At 36.2% G+C, this 20019-nt stretch overlaps 1 protein-coding gene across 5 annotated transcripts in view; it reads right to left on the reverse strand.

Moving 5' to 3' along the window:
• Nucleotides 1-8923: 8923 nt before the first annotated feature.
• The window catches only part of USP33 (ubiquitin specific peptidase 33), a 42277-nt gene continuing 31181 nt past the window's right edge, over nucleotides 8924-20019 (reverse strand). For 4 of the 5 annotated variants that reach the window (XM_063345163.1, XM_063345160.1, XM_063345162.1 and 1 more), the window contains exons 19-24: nucleotides 18901-19070; nucleotides 17388-17469; nucleotides 15290-15398; nucleotides 13378-13480; nucleotides 12541-12609; nucleotides 8924-10159 (exon numbers count right to left, since the gene is read on the reverse strand). In XM_063345163.1, coding sequence (XP_063201233.1) covers nucleotides 10002-10159; nucleotides 12541-12609; nucleotides 13378-13480; nucleotides 15290-15398; nucleotides 17388-17469; nucleotides 18901-19070 — 691 coding nt within the window. In that variant the 3' untranslated portion in view covers nucleotides 8924-10001. Of the gene's footprint in view, nucleotides 10160-12540; nucleotides 12610-13377; nucleotides 13481-15281; nucleotides 15399-17387; nucleotides 17470-18900; nucleotides 19071-20019 lie in introns of all 5 variants that reach the window. The other variant, XR_010072368.1, reaches the window with a different exon arrangement.

The following is a 20019-nucleotide window of genomic DNA, read 5'->3' on the forward strand; positions in this document are numbered from 1 at the left end:
AGAAAAAAATTCCAACGATAGTTACAGAAAAGAACCTAAAGTTATAAAAAGGAAGTTTTTGTTGAGCTAAAAGAAAAAAAAATTAACAGCGTTAAGACAATTTTCTGCTTAAATATGCATCCTTACACAGAATCACTTCATGTTTCCTTTGTTATAGGTCCTCTGTTCCGCTGCTCAGTTCTGCCTGCTCTATTCCCTGGAGAGCCCGTTTTTTCCGTTCATGCTGCCATATGTAAAGTACAAATATGAAAAAGGCTAGGTTTGCCTTAATATCAGCAACAAGAAGAAAGCATTTTCAGTGTTTTTACCCAAAGCAAAATGCTTTAGATAAACAAAATTGTTTTGTGTCTAAACTTTTAAAAAATAAAACTTCTGCCTGAAGACATACCCTACTGACTCATTTAGGTGTGGCTTCAGTGGCCAGTTTACATCACAGACTGTACTGGCTTTTTGCCACAACTTTTATTAAAATTTATGATATTATCAATTCAGTAATATAGTAACAAAATGCACAGTTTTTTAATAATATTTCCACTACTTTAAATACTTACTTGCATGAAGACTACAGTAATTATGGAAGTCAGCATGTCAAAAATAATAATTAAAAAATACTAAAATAATAACTGAAAAATGCAATTGTGGTAAATTGCACAGGATTGTAAGAGGTCATCTGGGTCATCTCAAAATAAATTCACTCCAGCCATAAATTTGGAATGCCTTTTTTTACCTTTTTTTTTTTTTTTTGGTAGGAACAAGGCAGGGGGAAATCAAAGTTTTAACTCTTTATTAAACAGAACGATCTCCAGTCATCAATAAAGGATATGTCCATTAGATAATTTTGGAGTTGCACAACCCTCTTGCAGAGTCTACGAGACTTGCGGAGTTGACTTTGGTTAGGAAAGATGTCATATTCCACGTTGAAAAAGCAAGTTGCCAATCACAAAAGTTAAACACGTTAAGGAAGTTACTTCATTATTTCCATTTTATGCCTATATATTTAAATTAGGGGCAATCTAATACAAATTGGTCTAAAAAGTTGCAGTTAATTAGAATTTACTAATGAAATTCACTAGACTATATTCAGTACAATGCAGAACCAATTCTCACCCACTGAGGTATTCCCATTTAAATGGCTTTTTCTAATTTTAGTAGAGACTTCAGAGTCAGGTAGATATGAAATGACAGCTAGACTGTAGTACATTATTAGAAAAATATTCCGGATTGGCATTCATTAAATATAAAAGCAGTATACCAAGAAGGAAGCTCCTTGTTTTTCAGAATGTATTCTACTGCTTAATTTTTAATGCCAAAGAGTGAGCTTCTACATTTAAAAACTGAAATATTGATGTCTAAAATATTTCAAGCAATGGAGGGGTGGTGGTTGTGGGGTTTTTTTATCATTTATTTTCTTTATTTCAGTTACTTTGTGCATGTTATTATTCTAGTGTATAAACTTTGACTCAAGCTTCAAGAAAACAAACAGTCCAGAGACTTCCAGGTTCTGAAAGATTTCACGTATGTTAGACAGCAAAGTTTTGACTAAATGGGATTAGAATGGGCACAGGTGTTTTTGCCTAAGGCTACTGAAAAATGGAAGTCCATATTAATAGTTACCTTACTGGAGTGTTCACATCAGCACTGACTTTGTTAGTTGGCTTACTCTAGGAGTTTTAGCCCTTACAGATGTTAGGAACTCCTATCCCAACAATCACTTTTATCTTTGCCCTCTCCTTTAGGATCTTCCCTTTGTTACATCTATGGAGCACTCTCGGGTATTAGTGGTTCTGCACTAATCCGTTGAATTATGTACAACCTACATAAAGATGCGTCAGGTCATGGAATATCCCTGTTACTGTTTTGACTACCTTGCCTATTCCTTCAGGTCCTAGACCACAATAAAGGGCTTTATTGTTACTCAAACTGAACAGCATGTCATGTGGTCAATGTAAACCAGAAGAACAGAGATTAGAAGTTTTCAAGTAAGATGTAGGTAGGTGTCTAACTCCCCCCAAAATAGGACCTGGCACATTTCTGCCTAGCCTTTAGGCACACATTTTTATTTTTTTTATCCCCCAAATGGAAAGTTTTTTTAAAGACAAGCCTAGCTTGTGATCAGGGCCCTCTCATACAGGATATGAAAGATTGAATTTTGATTTAAACCTAATTGCCAGCACGCAGGAGCGGACACCAGCACCACTGACAGTTTAAAAAGGAGAGATCCCTGTTCAGGACTCAAGTCCAGAGTGGAGGGTAGGCACTTGCAGATTTAGGTTAAGAGTGTGATCAGGAAACTTAACATCTTCTGGAGGAGGCTTGCAGAGCAGAAGCTTAGAAAGTGCCTCCGTAACCTATATCTTCTTCAAGATCTACAGAAAGAGCCCAGGAAGACCAGCCTCTGCTTCAGCCTGCAAAGTCAAGGTCGCATATGAAGTTCAGATTGCTACTGATCTAGTTTAAGAGACAAATTACCTCCACTACCTAACTTGGTTGGAAAGCAAATTAATTATACTACAAACAAACAAACAAGGCAGAAGAGAGTACATTTCTTTACTAAACATTATTCAGAAGATGGGACACCAAAGAGGAGTTCATAGCTAAATCTATGTCTTATTTCTTGTTTCTACAGTTAAATTGCAAAGTCAGTCTACATATAAAAACCTCAATACTAGACTAGAAATTTAATTGAAAATATTGTCTAACTGAATTAATAGCTGTCAATCAGTTCGCATTTTGTCATGTATGAGTGCATTTCTTTTGTTAGAGATGAAAAATCTCAAAGTAATCTTACTTAACGGTCCTAAAGAGAAGGTGTGCGCATCGGTGGGAACAAACATACATTCACAGCATGAGCAAGTGCTGCATCTCTGGTCCTTTGGGTTTGGCATTTTCACAGACACCCCGGGGGAAGGAGCGGGGTGGGGGGGAAAAGCAATGGATCACCATGGTAACCACGACATCTTGTTTCAGCTTGTACGTTAAAAACCACACAGGACAGAACACAATTGTCACCTAGAAAAATATTAATTTGGGGGCAAAACTATTCACAAACAATGAAAATGAAAAGGTCTTGACACTGTCCTGTGAGATAAGAGACAAAACCTGCTATTTTTCATTTTTGACAGCTGACAATTTATTTTGAGATAAGTTGTTACTTACTTGTAAGAATCAAATGCCTCCTCTCCTCTGCCCTCTTTATTCTTCTCAACAAAGTACTTTAAGATTTACTTTCTCATATGGTAAGTTATTCCAAAAATGGATCTTGCTGAAGTTCTTAATGTATAATAACTTCTTTGCGAGTTCCAAGTGAGAAAGTAGGAACATATCTGGAAATGAGATCTTCTCAGCTTCATTTATATTACGAAAAGACTTTGTGGATGGTAACTGCTTTATTTTTGCACCTCCCATGCAGCTGAACAAATGACTAGTAAGAAAAATAAGTGATTTGAGATTCAGTAGCATTGCATAAAGGCTTATCAAAACTGCACAAATAACCAGTGTGTTTCCATTACTGAAACTTTACTTTTTTACTGACAGATCATTTCATAATGGTATATAATCAGTAAGTCAAGCGTCAACTGTATTTCCTCATGTCCACTCATTTCAACAACCAGAACTTGTATTTCAGACTTTAACATAATCAACTCAATCTTGAACACATCAGAAAATTACATTTCTTGCTTATTCATCTTATAATCATCCTATTTGAGTGATCACATTCCTATTTATTTTTTTTTAAGTCTACACATATACCCATCTACGATCTTTATAAGTAAACTTGTCATCAAGTGACTTGGCATGTCACTGACAATCCGCAGAACCTATCAGACGCAGCAGTGATAATGTTTCTCACAAATGGACTTTTTTTTCTTGCTGCATGTCTCAGCTGACACCCATTTAGAAGAGAGTAAAGTTTTGTGATAAAGTAAATAATACCAGTTTTCTATGAAAAACACAACTCCGCTATTGTGAGCAAACATCTGTAACATTAAACGTGTTATGAACAGATGACAGTTTATCTCACTGCGTGGCAGTGTTCACACTGGTTTTTATGGAGAAACAGCCTTGTCACCTTGTTGAATGGCTGAAATCTAGGCTGAAGCTATTCTTCATTTAAGACAAGTCACACATTTTAAACAGCAATATATACGTACTCTAGAATATATTCAAGAAAACAAGTTACACTTCTCACTGTTAGTGAGAGTAGCCCTCTTAAAAGTTTGTACTGAACAAGGCTATTTTCTAATCTGCTAAGATTTTGAAGGCTAACATAAATCAAGTTTGTTTGCAACCACATAATTTCTGTGAAATAATGCTGAAAGTGATTTGTCTATCTTTGTAACACTTCAGAAATCTAGAACTCTTATTTTGCTTCCTGCTACTAATTGTCAGCGCTGGATGGCTTAAGTATAGAGGGAAGCCAGAAAAGCCATCTGTTTGGAAGAATGAAAAAGCCTAGTTGTTTTACTCATTTCCTGGGCAAAATGAAGAGCTGAAAGGTTTTCAGTGAGAAAACTGCTTAGACTGCACTAAGCCAGATGTATATAGGGAATTCAAGAGGAATAAATGGAACAGAATTTTCTCAGCTAAGTATAAAATAGTTGTATGGCAAATATGAAGAAACAACTTGCCCCTTTAAGCAGATAATCTGTACATTTTCCATATCTCAGGTTTGCTTTTCCAAGTGAATTTATATGATGAATAACAGGATAATCTATCAATCAATAATAAATAAAAAAAATGTTAGCACTATCATTATAAATGAATGCCTATAAGACTAATCAGAAACTTGGCTTTAGTCCTCTTAAGAAAACCTAGGATATCCTAGGTTAGAAAAAGCCAAACACTATATAAGTTTTGAATCTGAAAAGCAGGATTCTTACATAATGCATCAGCACGGCACATCAAATTGCACCAGATTTCGTAAGAAAATTTCAGGCCTCGATGGGCATATTTAACTTTTGCTCCACAAATGACAACTACTTCATCCACATAATATGTTTTACAGCCAAACATATTTCTAACACTTTATGCTGGTATCCCACTGTCAGTGGGACGTACCGCTATCTCAGCAGACATTTATATGAAATTACCCTGCTCTAGGGCTCTCTTTACCAAAATATGGGCCCATATGAATTTACAAAAGGCTCTAAATACAATTATTTTCAGATGTCACTGAGGGTTGCACTCTGCTGGACGGACAGACTTCTAAGAGTACATTTTCATCTAGCCTCCAGAGTAGGGACTAATGCACTACAACTTGTTGGTTCCAATCTTCTGACATCTCTATTTGATAGCTTGGTCAGAAGTTAATTCCTATCAGCATAGCTGTGTCAACAGAACGGTTAGCATTCCCACATGACTATGTGACTCCCAAGCAAAGCTAAACAGACTAGAACTTCCACATCAAATATGCTGTCCCTAGGGAGAAGAAACAGATTATTTAAATAAAAATCCCTAAATAAATTAGCTTCCATTGACCCAGCTGCATACAGTAGGGTTTGCAAGTCACAGTAAGATATCTAGACAGAGCAGTAAAATTCAAATGCAAGATCTCTCTACCGCCGTCAGGGACATCTGTCAACAGCGGGTGTGGTTGTTACTCCTTTGAATTCAGATTTGGCAGGTTTGTAGTATCTCACCACCTACGGCACTTTTTGACAAATAGATATCAGAGGATACCTTAAAAAAAAAAAAAATAGAGATCTATGTTTCAGCTGCATTGAGACAGCTCAACAGCTGACAGTGACAATAGCATTCAAATAAAATATACAGAGCTATCAGAATGGTTCTGAGTGTGTCTGATATGAATTAATAAAAATAGCTTTTACCCTTTTTCATCTTATCTTGATACAGCTTTTGAACAGCGTATGACGTCTCTTAACTTACCTAGCAAACTTTCAGACTGATGGGAAGGTTGACACCCATTATAGCAGTCAATTGAGTGTCATTTATCTATTTGAAAACAGAACCCAACCTTTATTGGATGTATCTCCTAAAGATGATTATTCTAACATAGAACCAAAAATAATTACTATAGTGCCTCCAGCCACAGTTCAATTAAGAGACTGGAGAAATAGATTACACGCATTTATATCTATATCTATCTATCTATATCTATCCCTAGACACAGGATGAATTTAGATTATACTTGCAGAAACAGCCTTCTGGACTGCCCAAGTTAAACAATGAATTTTCATCACAGAATTGTCTTCAGAACTTCCTTCATTTCCTAATGTTCCAGTCACAAGAAAGGAAGAGACTGGCATTTAAGTCAGTAAAAGTATAACATGGGATAATTTACAGCTAACAAACAGGTCATTTTTGTTTGCTTTATTAAGCAGACAGACTACTTAGCTCTCACCTCTGAAATGCATTATAAAAGTGCCTTATTTTACTACTAAGTAGTTCAATAGCTCTTCCAATAATCTTTTTTCCCTCCAATTATACTGTTCAGCTACATGACACAGTATCTGAAGCACTCTCCTGGATGTTGGAGGTTCAGAGGAACAATTAGCTATACTACTTGCAAAAAAGCTTCAAAAAATGTGAGAAATCAAGCTTTGAGCTGGTAATTCCCCCACACCCCCATGCAGTTTTCTTCAGAAGAGAAGGATTAAAGTTACCAGACTGAACAGCAGGCTTTTAACAGCCCAAATCTAGATTCCCAGGCCTAAAACAAGGACTCCACTGGATTTTTCCCTTCTTGAAATGACAGCTTCCCTGGCACCCGAACACATTGCTGTGTTTCCTCAACTGGAAATAAATGAACAAAGAATCCAAGTAGTCTGGTGAAAGGCTTATGGAAAAAAAAAAATTATTTCCACAGCCCCTTCCTAAAATGCATTCTTTCTTTGCTGCGAATCAGACAGCTCTTCACAGTAAAGGCCTCTCCTTTACCTATACTCTGAAGCATTGCCTTCCCTCCAGCGTACACGAGCCATCCATCTGGAGTTCTCCCATGCTGTCTTAGTTTAAAAGGCTACTTCCACTTCTGTGGCATAAAATCCTTTGTAGAGCTCTCAAAGGACTAAAAGCAAGACCGTCATCCCTTTGGAACTGTCTGTCTTGAACACAAACACATACATTTAGTTTCTGCAAACTTGGGATTTTTTTGTTGGTTTGGTTTTTTTTTTAAAGCACGACAGTTGTAGCGTGAAGATGCCTTTTACTGTGGTGACAGGCATTCACAAACTCTGCTAGTTCAGAGTGTCTCGTTACTGATCTATGTGCATCACAATTTAAAATTATGCTTGACTCTGGATTCCTAGACACCAGGTGGAAAAAAAAAATAAATCAACAAACCTGCTGGAAGATTTCTAGATTTCTAATAAGCTACATAAAACCAGCACAAGTCACCATTGCTAAAGCTGAGGCAAATACTCCTACTCATCTAGGAAAAACTGTTCACTATTATCCAGCAATTATTTTCACATTGGCAGGCTTGCATCTTCAGCATTCTTTTAAGCGAGAAAACAACTTCATTTTCAACACTGAGTCTTGTTGCTCTTCTCTGAGATAACCTCTCCCAAACCTGTATTTATTATCATATAGCATCCAAAATTGGGAACACTATAGATGAGATCTCACAAGCAGCACAGCACCAAGTAGAGCAGAATAATTACCTCCTGTGCCTCACATCTGATGCTTTTGTTACTATTACCCAGAACAGGTTTTGTTTTCATATCACTGGATTTTAACTCTTAGTCTGATCTGCTGTAATACTCTCAATACCTAGCACAGAACTGCTTCATTCCCCTGACAACCCGATGTCCCTAACGCTCAATCCATTTTTCTCTTCTAAGTTTTATATTGGCCATCTGTTCCACCATCCAGATTATTAATGAAAACATTGAATAAATTGATAAATCATACAGTGATTTAACAAAGAAAATATTTCCCAAGTTTCCAATTAAGAACACTGTGTAGGAAAAATCCTTCCTGAAGTATGCAGACCTATTAATTATTATTTAGCTTTAGTATGTTAGAAAATCTTAAGAACAGCTTAAGTCAAATAAAAACTTAGCAAAAAAAAAAAAAAAAGAGTTAAAAAGGCAGTACAAATCCAGGTTTAGTTTAGTCACCCTAATATGAAAAAAGGGCCAAAAACCAGGGGTGGGAAATTACAACAGCCTTCCACAGGCCGAGGTCAGAAAGTTACTACTGACTGTTCATAAGCAACTTAACATTATCTTCATTGGTAAGACAAGTCTGTAGTAGTAACTGATGTGTTTACGTGCAGGAGTAACTTGATATTAACTTCAGGTTGCCTTACCTACTAATATAGAACTGTCCAAATGCACTATCAGACACTAAGTCTCTGCTCAGCGTTTCTTTACATTTACTCCTATGCACATGCAAGGCTTCTCAGCTGCCAATGTCCTGTGACCTCCTCTGGAGTTTAAAGAACACTTAAATACATGCTCAGAAACTTAACAGGGTGGCCAAGAGTTACCTGCGATACAGTTTAAAATTGAAAAATGTTTTCCTTATGTACCAGCCATATAATCATTGGCTTCATACTGCTGTCCATTTACCCCTCTCATTTGCACTGCGTTGTTTTTAGCTCTAGTTTTTCTCAGGTCGGCTGAGGAAAATACTGGGACTTCCATTCAGGCAGAACTGACTCCTCCTACATGGCACATCAGTAGCAAGTACTTAATGTTAGAGGACACTTTGTCTAGGGCTCATCGGTGGCTTTTTAACCAGAATGGCTTTAAGTGCTTTACAAAGTTCAAAACCAGTTTGATTTTATACTAGATATAAAATTATCCAGAAGAACATTACTTCAGCATTTTCTTACTTTGGAATTACAACTGTCAACATCATTGTCTAAACGTGAAGTGGTCAAGAAATATATGGGTGTGAGAGCAGTACCACGGCATTACTTCAAAAGTTTTTGTATTGATGTAATGAATGAAAAACGCTTAAGAAAGCTTTTCCCCGCTCTTCTTCCACAGTTTATTTATTATTTTTTTTTTCCAATTGATCCAGCCTTGAATAATGCTGCTTACTTGGTAACAATATCAGGCAAAACCAAGAGCAAGTGCCATTCTGCATTCCAATATGAATCATTCAATAAAGTTTTGCAATATATACATTTTATCCAGCTTCTGACATTATAGGTCATCGTGCCAATGAAAATTTTTAACAATACAATAAAATCCTTCAAATGGAACTGTTTATGAATGTAATTCAAGAGACCAGACAATTTAATTTCTGAAATTTATATCAGTCATATCCATAATCATTTTACATTTCACACTTCATGCTCTCAAACATTACCCTAGAGAAGACTAAATCTTTTTGACACATATACTGTTAAAGACACTACCCAGGTTTAGAGAGTTACAGAAGACTATAATAAGATGTAAAATTTAGTAGGTAATAAGTTATAACATTTGCTGACTAAAACAATATTCAATCTACACTAATGTTTGATCCATTCAAATACAATAAGTATTTGGATGTTATCTACTACCCATTTCATATACTTACAGTGCAAAATAAGTGAGATTTTTTTTCCTGAGCATTTAGGAAATGTAAATCCTTTTTCTTTATTATTGATTGCAATCCATTTAAAATATACTCCGCATATACCTAGGCTTGTCAAGACTGTACAATTAAGACAGGCAAAAGTTTGTAGATACCAGAAGCCTAATCAGGAATCAGAAGGGTTATTGAACATCTCTAAAATTTGTACCCATTTTTCAAGTCTAAGGATATAACAGGATTTTGAGTTATACCAAGAAGTTCAGAAATTACTTTTTTTTTTCCATTGACCAAACACTCCAAAGTGTACAAACCACATGCCTTCCAAAACAGAGAAACAGCCTCTATTTAAACAAACTGTAATACCTATTTCAACTTACTATTCTGTAGTTAGTGTAATGCCCAGTGAACTGTGCCTCCAACAGACATAAGAGAATAAAACTTACAGGAATGTATTTTGGGCACTTTGTAAGGAAGCTGGATTCCTTACAAGTTCATCTTTTTCTCAATAGCTACAGACCATGAGTTTCTAATTCAATCTTCTCCTCTGCTTGCGAGGTATCAGGTTCTACTGGAGGAACAGGTGGTCTGAGTATAATCTCTGGACCTCCACCATAGATTGACTGAAGAAAATTCCATGTTTCTTCAGATATTTGTCCAGAATCTGCACCTGAAAACACGTTTAAAATTTTAATTACTATCTGGAATAATTCTTTCATTATTTCTTTGAAGTTCATTACAAATACAAAAAGAAAAAAAAGAATATAGATTCAAATTCAAAGCCCTAAGCTGAATTTGTGCTTTATCCTGCACCAACTGCCAAACCCAATAACGTATTTTGTGTTAACTTCATACTTTTCGATTCTTACAACTACCTGCTCTGAACTATCCAGTACTTCACATACCTCAAGCATAAAAGACACAAATGTTCTATGATAAACATCTTAGCTGACATTTTTCAATCAAGTTGACAACTGGTAGCTCTTGGTACACAGGAAACAACGATTCATATTAATGAAGGGACGTGCAGTCCCATCAATTAAACAATGAAGTTCAAGGACTCAAGATTCTTGTTTAATCAAAGAAATTAATATTGATAGTAAAGAATAAAAGTGCAAGAACCACAGAGTGAAATTCTCAGAACCCCAGAGAGAAAAGGCCATTAGGACATTAATAGTCCCACTCATTCTCCTTCTATGTAGCACTGATGTGTCAGCCTGATTTCTTTTCATTCACTGATCAGTCTTTGCTTATGATTCCATTCCTCTGGCTAGAGGTCCCTCTCCTGTCTCACATCAACATCCAACAGTAATTTCCGATTTTCCATAACCTTTTATAGTGGCAAAGGGCAAGGGAGCATCGGCACATCACCCCTCTAGGTTTTAGCACAAGGATCCTTTCTGATACAGTTGACATGATTTCTTCACACTAACCTAGGCAGAGAGGACAAATTTCTATTCTACCACAATAAACCCCTCTTCTTTAAGCAACTCATTAAAAACCTGCCGTGCAGCAAGTTTTCCCCAATATCCTCATTAGATACTATTAATCTGTCTTGTTAAGTCTAATTTCAGCACCCTTCTACTTAAGAAAAAAAAAAAAGGCACCATAACAAGGGGACTTCTCCCCCTGCCTCCTATCCTTTTCTGTCCTCACCACCTGCTCCAGCGAGCCTCCTACTCTACTTTATGTTTCCAGAAGTTTCCAAAGAGGAAGGGTACGAACAGCTGCACATTTGTTTACCTACACTAACTCAACCATGCAAAGCGTCATCTGGAAGTCATGATGCAGATCCTATGCCAGTACTAATGACGTTACGCCTCAGTTTTACTCATTTAGGTTCAGGTACTCAAAAACCAGCTCCATCTCTGGAGGCACAGGAGTAGATCTTCACTCCCATATCCAGATTCCAACCCTTCTAATGGTCAGGTTTAACTGAACAGGTACAGTGAACTAATAAACTGAGATTAGGACCACTGGATCACAGAAATATGTAATACTGTACACTATTTAGTGGTGCTCCCACCTTTTCTGTCATGACAAATTTTCCACAGCCTATTCATCTTCAATTTCTACCCAAGTTCTAATTTGAATCAACGTAGCTGAAATTAAGTCAACAACTGGCTAATTTGCTATCAATTATAGATTATAAAATAATTTTATTTCTTTTTGCTACAAGTCAGTCAGATGCTTTATACCTTGTATTTGAATTCTACAGTAGCACAAAACTCATGAGTGCAAGAACTCATTCTTTTTTAAATACGCTCTTGACATTTTACAATTGGTGAGCTTTATGCAGGGCCTGGTGGCCTCCAGTGAACTGTGATTGGTAGGTCCACTGTATGCTGTGGCATTAAGTTAAATTGGGAAAAAATCCAGTTAAATAAAGGTTAATCTTAATACTGCAATTTTCGTAATTTTTTTTTAAGCTGGGCTACAATGAACTTAAATACTCCCAGAAAGTCTAAAGTCTTCATAAAGCAGGCCATATCAGAATTATTTTTTTCTATACCCACAAATTTCAAATAAAAGGTATTAAGCATCTGACTCTGAAGAATAACAAAGAAATCTCTTTGCATGCTAGAGAAATTTTTGCAATGTACAGTGGCAAATAACTTGAAGAAAAATGAGCACAGTGTTTACTTACTGTGGTTTATTTCCCTCTGTTAGAAGTAGCTCTCAATTCAAATTAGGTTTCAAGATTAAAATAACTACGTACAGATATAAGACACAGTCTAAAAGCGAAGCATCTCCCAATTTACTTTAAGAAAACCCAAATCAAACCAAGTGATACAAAGCCAAAAGACACTTTCACCATTTTAAAGTTACTCTGCACGTCCTGTTACATTCATCTGTACTTGCATCAGTCTATAACAGATGCTAATTCTTCACTTTAAGGATAAATTGGTCCCCCCAAAATGGGCACAACAGAGATTCATTAGGAATTGCCTTTTTATGATAACAGTTAAAAAAAGAATTCAGAATAAATTTTTCAAACTTCAGCAAATATATCAGAAGGAACCCAAAGCTGCAGCAATACTGGACACCTACCTTGTTTTAGCACAGCATTTCCACATTTTGTTACTGCAATCTTAGCGTTATCAATAGGCCCAGGAGGATCTAGTGTGACAGAAAGATGATTAAAATTGGGAGAGTTGAAAACAAACGGCAGGTTGGAGGGTCTGTTTTCAAATGGAAGGAGAAAGAGCTTGTTTGATTACTGCTTGTTCTTGTCCTGCTTGACAGTGTGTTCTAAGTTGTTAAGAGCTAATCGGAATTTCAATTAAGAGCAAGTTTTTCAAAGCATTCACAATTACACTAAGTCTTCAAGCAATACAAAACACAAGTTAATCCTAATTCTTACCCCTAGCAAAGATGTCCTAGAGCAGACTCAGACGTTAGTAATACATTTTTTCAGTGTTTCCATTTCAAAACTTTAGAGGCACCTCAAGGAGGCTAAAGTGATGTTATTGTAGTTGTTACTCAGTTATCTATGAGTTTAGGTTGTGACAGTGAGGTCACCTTTCCTCCAGAAGCTGAAGCAATACCTATCAGTTTGCACAGCAAAATCCATCCCCCCCTTGTACTTAGATCCAATTTTTCTGCTGCTACTAACAGCAAACCACCTGCAAACAAGAAACATTCTCTCCACAACTATCCCATTATCCATTCTTGTGAATTATTTGCCTATATTCTGTAATTTGGTTCCTGGATATATTTGTAACTTATAAAACCTGTGTCTTAGATGTTAATTTTAAGAGCTTTTGTTGCCTTCTCTATCTGTTCTTCCTACAGCCTTCTACCAAAGCAGAAACTATTTACTTAAACAGCACCACTACATGACAATATAAAAGACTACCCAACATTTTGAAATGGAGCACAACTTACCACTGTCTTTACCCTTTACAAATCCTTCCCATTCTCTGAACCATTGCATACTGATGCAGTAAAATGTTGATGGAGACTCTTCTTCTTGGAATGCTCTATTAAGCTGAAAAGAAAAAGAATCTGTGTTTTTTCTGCTTTTTTTCCTTTAAACTCCTGAATTCTTTTAACTACCATAATTAACGACAGCATAGTATTACACTGCTACAGAACATTTTAAAAAAATACTAACCATCAGAACAATAAACACCTGGTAAATTCCCAAGGTGAGACTTTGATGTAGTGGTAGCCTTCATATTAAAAGATGACTTATTCTTTACTTGAGAATTTATTTTTTTCCTGAAAACAGCAACAAGTTCTTCTTAAGCACAAGTGCTTACCCATCAAACACTACTGGATAATCACTGTGAAGGCTGAACTTTCAAGTAGCAAAAGAAAGCAGAAAACTTATTTTTGTATAATAAAACAGTGTTTTGAAATAGCTGCTCCATAATTTTATGGGAGGTCCTCTGTGTGATGAACTATAGCTTCATCTATGTTAGTTTTTTCCCCTAATACTTTGACCAGATGCCAGTATGATTCCAAGCAAGGCATGGTGAACTAATGCAAAGGGACTTTTCATGACTTTTCTTTGCTTCAGTTTAAAAAACACGAAATATTTTTTGTTCCTACTACTTTAAAATTAAAAAAACCCAAACAAACGAAAAAATGACATCCTGGTTTTCTGAGTTTCTGTTGCAAGGCAATGTAAGTGACTGTATAAATTACAAAAACCAGTTGAGTAAAGAGTCTCAGTTGCATTTAACTAAATTTGTTTCTATTGTTGTAAAAAAATATTTTTATATATTTAAGATTTTAGGAAGTTTATTCTTTATCAGAGACTACAGATCTTTTCACAATGTTATTAAGAAACATACAAAAAGTCACTTAAACCTTTACAACATTATCTTTTATCTCTGTAATACTATAGCTATACTTCCCTCTTGAAGCCATCAACACAACTTCTTGAGGTTTCAGATAGAATAAGTTTTGCAATCATTCCATAAAGCAATCTTTATAGGGGATAACAGAATTTTCTGTCTGCTAACCACTAACAATACTTGCACAACAGTGCACGTGTAATCACTGTTTATATTGGAAAAATACTGATCACCAAAACAAATGAGGTTGACTCAATGTTGTTAATAATAATTATTATGCAGTGGTAACCCAGACTAAAGAAAAATAAATTACTAAGAAGTTGAAGCAGCAATTAAAATATGGAAAAGCTGACACAATTTCTGAATTAAAGCACAGATAGAACTGAAAGAGCATTTGCAATTATGTTCTTCTCCCTCTTATGAATTAAGATTGCAGAAATGGGACTCCAATATCTCTGCATTTATTCTCACTTCAAAACTTCCAGTCACTTTACCATTCAGACTCATGCCCATAATCTCTAACTCATGGAAAATATAATAGCTGCTTGATATTAATTTTACAGATCCATTACAATACTAAGGTATTTACTGCCTACTGAATTATTTATGTTTGTTTATGTCTCTAATGATATTTTTTTAAATTAGAACCAAAGACAAAGATTATGATTAACTTTTTGCTGGCACAGTATTATTGCACTTAAGCCTTATCAGACTGCTCACGTGGCTGCAATCTGTTTCCATATTATAAAAAAGCAATTTAAGAAATGCATTAAATATTTACTCTTAAGTACATTTCCATATAAATAGTTATTCGGGATAGCACAAGAACATTACTGCTGCCAACAGGAAAGAAGGGATTCTATATAGGTGTACAGATATTTCATAAAGTCCATTTGTTACAGGAATCACCTATGCACTTCTGGTAACCCCTTGGGTCAATTCATGAATATCAGGTGATGTCGAAAAGCATAATGAATAAGTGTTTACTTTTTTACCCGAATAAACATTTCCAATTCATTTTTTCTTCTTTTTTCAATTCTTTCAGACTCTATTTGGCAGGTGTGACAAACATACAGATGATTAACAGCTGGTCCTCCCCCATACCTGCAGTAAAAGTAAAACACTGTTAACCTCATGGAAAATACCATGTAAAAAGGTGATGCACCTGTAGTCATCGGAAGTGTCAGCTTCTCATAATATGTAAGAGAAGTCCGATACATGCCAGTCACAATGATCCACAAATGCCATCATTTATTTTCCTAGTAATATTTTGTACTCCATCCTAAGACACAACCTTCTTACAAGTTCTGACTGCCTAGAGCCAGCACAAACCATCTCAAACTCTGCTGTATCACATACTTCAAAAGGCATTAGTATGGGAAGAACGTGTCAGTGAGCAAGTATTCTGTTATACGTACACCATGTGTGATTATATTAAAGGCCTCTAAGAAACAGCTTATGGAAATGTTCCAGCCAGTTCTATCTTAAACATGTCCCTTCATTCCATTGCAGGCTCTTCATCAGTTTGCTGCCCCCCTGACACCAGCTTCTAAACTGGTTTATTGTTTTGTTCTTAAAAAGTTATTCTCCATGACCCTCCCCTCCAACCCCCCCAAATACAGAAGTGTTGTATTTTAACTGAAAATTAAAGCATCATTTCAGTACAACAGCACTTGTACATACACGTTTTTTGTTATACGTGCAATCATCCCAACTTAACAAACATATCTTTCATAAAATGGTCACCTACCACTTAAATTGTACCTCTGAAGATAACACTTTGTCTTTAGACTGCACTGATCAGTTCACAAGGTTTTAATTGAAATAGGTCAAGTATGGATTATGCTATATCATCTTGAAGCAACTCTGAACTCAAAGTATGTGGAATTGCATAGGAGTAGTGCCAGGTCACCAGCAAAATAAATGTGTTTGGGACTTAGATGGACTGGCAATTGGCATCCTAGATGCATATCTCCTTTTCCTGAATAATATTTCAGTAAAAGTCAACTTCTACCATATTTGGCTTCCTCACCCTAAATTCTCACCCACTGCAGCCATGGTACTCTCCCATAATTCCCAAGTAACAGCAAGACAAAAAGCAAAAGATGGTTGCTTCAGAACTACTCTATGTTGAGGGGTGCATGTGCCAGTCAAGAAGCCAGACAGAACAGACAAATGTTTAGCGCTAACAACTTATACATCTTTTCTACCTAGGAGATAACACTCAAAATCTGGGGGACCCTATAATCTCTGGGACTTCTACCTTTCTATCAAATGAATGGTTTGACATCTTGTTAAAAAGTTTTACAGACAAGGCAATTTAATGAGAAGTTTAAAAACATTTTCCTTCAGATTAAAGAAGTATTTCTGCATACAGAAAATGGATAATGCCTTTGTCAGATGGTTGGAAGAAAAATTCAGTACATCTAGGGAAGTGGAAATAACCTGGAAAAAGTAATGTTTCTGTTTTTCACTTGTGGCCATTGAAACTTTAAAACAAAAAAAAAAACCCCAACCCTTTAGCTATATTGCTTAAGTGGCAGGAAATTAACAGCTAAAAATATTTAATGCAATACAGAGTCCTTAAGGTCATTAGCAAAGCTCTTCTATGGCTTTTTGTAACTTTAAAAGGAGATGCATCTTGTAAGAATCCCTCCTTTAAAAGCAAGCACGTAAAACTGACCTACATTAAAAAGCATGGAGTAGTTATACAGAACGCCTAGATATAAGTTATTTTGAAGCAGCACTGGCAGCTGAGGCTGTGGATTCAAAGCCAACATAAAAGAAAAGCTGTCTCCAGCCAACAAGAGAACAGGAAGCCGATACACAGAGCTCCTTCAAAATACCTCTTGCAAAGCGTACTTTTGCTGACCTACTTTGTGTCATTTTGTACATACCATACATGTTTATTGGTTTAATACTCAAGTATTATCCCAGTAACACACTACTTTATGTATGCTTTTAGCATTACTTTGCACAAACAAATTCTATAAATTGGCCGTTTGCAATCCCTTCACTTAGCTTTAAGCCTAGAGGGTATACATATATTTTTCTGAGCCACTAATTCTAAAAAAGTTACAGTACAAGACTTACCTACTATATAGATTATCCCATATATTTTGAGGTAGCATTACAACTAGGTCCTCTATAAAGTTAGCTTTGTGTGGAGGAACACCTGCAGAAGCAATAAAAAAATAAACTTAAAAAAAAAAAAAAAGAGAGAGACTTGCAGATTTTATGGGGGGGCGGGGGGGAGGGGGGGGGGAGGCGGGGAGGAGGAGACTATGTTAGAGGTCTCTAAATAAAACAGAAATACAACCTTTCAATGAATTCAAAGAAATCATGTGGAACAAGTTTTACCACAGTATAATAGATTACTGTATTTAAAGAGACCACTCAAATTTTAGTCTTTTGTGAGGCTGAAAAGTTTATAAAAAGCAGAAGCAAACTACATGAAAGAGAAATTAAAGGGCTAGAATCCTTTTTAGATACTGATTGCAAAATGCTTCTTAAGATATACAGTTAAAATGTTAAAGAGTGATTAAATATTTTGTTTATGCATGTAAACACATTAGCAAACTGTCTGTTCAAAATTCATGTATTTGCTGTAGACCTTTTTGAATTACTTCAAACAACACGGATGCGTGAAAGCAGTGAAATTTTGAGGAAGGCAAAAATAGCGGGCTTGCAAAGTTGTAAGTGTTCAGCTGAAGCACATGATAAGCAGCCGTGTGCTATGCAGGAATTCTTTTGAAGAGGGAATAGTGCCGTAGCTCGGGCAGTAGTTTGTACCACTCATCTGCTGTAACCCTGCAAAAGGCAAGTCCCAGCCACAAGGGCTCACGTGTACACACACACTGCAACTTGCTCCATGGGCGCAATATTCCTATGTTAAAAGTCTGGTTCAGCAACAGGGGCAGCACCTGTAACTGCTCATGTAATATAGCTGTATTTTTTTTTATTAGAAAATAGGCATAAGAACACCACATAGTCACAATTTCTTGGAATGCTGGAACTCAAATATGGGTATTTCCCCAAATATGTTTTGCTTAATTTAATTACTAATTTTTATTAACATTTAGCACAAAGTAAAATTTTTATGCTCCTATACAAAATATACAGAATTGATACCCTATTTTCATGTTGCTATGCACCGGATACTCTGCATCAGACCAACTTCTTGTTCCTCAGCTTTCAAACCATCTTATTGCTTCTAGCAGGTAGCTGAGAAAAAGATTTTGATTGGCAGACCAAAGTATTAAGGATGATGATAAAGCGACAGGATTTTTAAAAATGGGAATATACGAGTCTAGTAAGCAAGCAGATAAGCCAAACCATTCCTCTTTAAGAATCAAGAAAGCTTATAAACAAAATCAAATTGTTTTGTTGTGCAGAGAAAAGAAAAAAAAATTAGAACTTCACAGACTACCATTTCTAACTAGTCAGCTACTAAAATGAGAGAAATAATTTGCTTTACCTAGGAAGTTACAGAAGTTATAATATGAACTTACTACATTCAAATTCCTTTAATTAAAACAAATGTACATCCCTGTACAGCTAAGAGTTGACAGATAAATTCTTAAATGATATTCAGTTACAGTCTCACCTCCATGCATACAGAGAAAGTCATTATTTGAAATTGGTCCTGGCTCTGCAAAAGTCTTGAATTTATTTAACCACTGTCTGGAAACATAGAACTGCAGAAGACTTGGTTCCATCATATTCAGTAGACCCGATATCCTCCGTCTCTCTCTCTGTGCTTCTTCACTGCTCTTTCTATTACCAAAATAGAAATCATTAAACAAATATATGTACTTGTGTACAGTACAGATAATTTACTTTGTGAAAAGAAAATTGTAGTTTCATGTAAATTATCTGGGCCACGTCTACACTTCAAAGTTCTATTAGCATGAAGTAGTCGACTTAGCACGTGAAAAAACTTGCACCTTTTATGCAGAGCCAAAGCCACCATCTGAGTGTGTGGCAGGAACCTGGACTGTCACATTACAGAGCCATGTGTCACAAGAGTCAGTACAGTTAGTACAGCACGAGAAGGGCAGCAAACACAAGTTGCTCTGTTAAACCTGTGCTTGTCCTTCGTTCTGACAAGCCATGGCACAGCTGTTATCATGCTTACAAGAAAGCTTTTGCCTCCTTAGTTCAACAACTCAAAGACCCCTGACCATTCACATTCAACCTACCAGCCTGAGAAAGCAAATAGCTGGACTGCACCAGAGACAGCAGACTCTACTGCAGAGGTGATTACTACCACAGGAGGAGATAAGGCTCTGCCCACCTGCCCGTTTCCTCCCTGCATCTTTGGAGCTAAAGCTTTGCAAGCTGTACTTCTTGGGCAGATGTTCCTTACTTACCGTCAAAAGTAAGGTTGAACATTAATTAGATCCTGTAATTTTACTTTTCCTCTATCTCCCTACTTTTCTCATCGAGGATGATGCTGCTGCTCTCCAACCGGGAGTACGTCTGCTCTCCTTTTTTTAGATTGAATAGAATCTCTCTTCTCCAAAAGCAGACTTGAACCATTCATTACATCCTCCAAAACACTGACCTGAAACTTGACTCAGCATCACGCAAAAGCTGTGCCACCTCAGCTAATTTACAGTGTCAAAGTTGACACAAACAGCTGATAGAAAAGCTTTAGGTAGACCTAATGGCTATAGCAACAAGGCTATTTACAGCATAGCAAAACAAAAGTAAAAGAGTAGGA

This window comes from Chroicocephalus ridibundus, chromosome 8 (genome assembly GCF_963924245.1).
Source record: "Chroicocephalus ridibundus chromosome 8, bChrRid1.1, whole genome shotgun sequence".
Taxonomy (NCBI): Eukaryota; Metazoa; Chordata; class Aves; order Charadriiformes; family Laridae; genus Chroicocephalus; species Chroicocephalus ridibundus.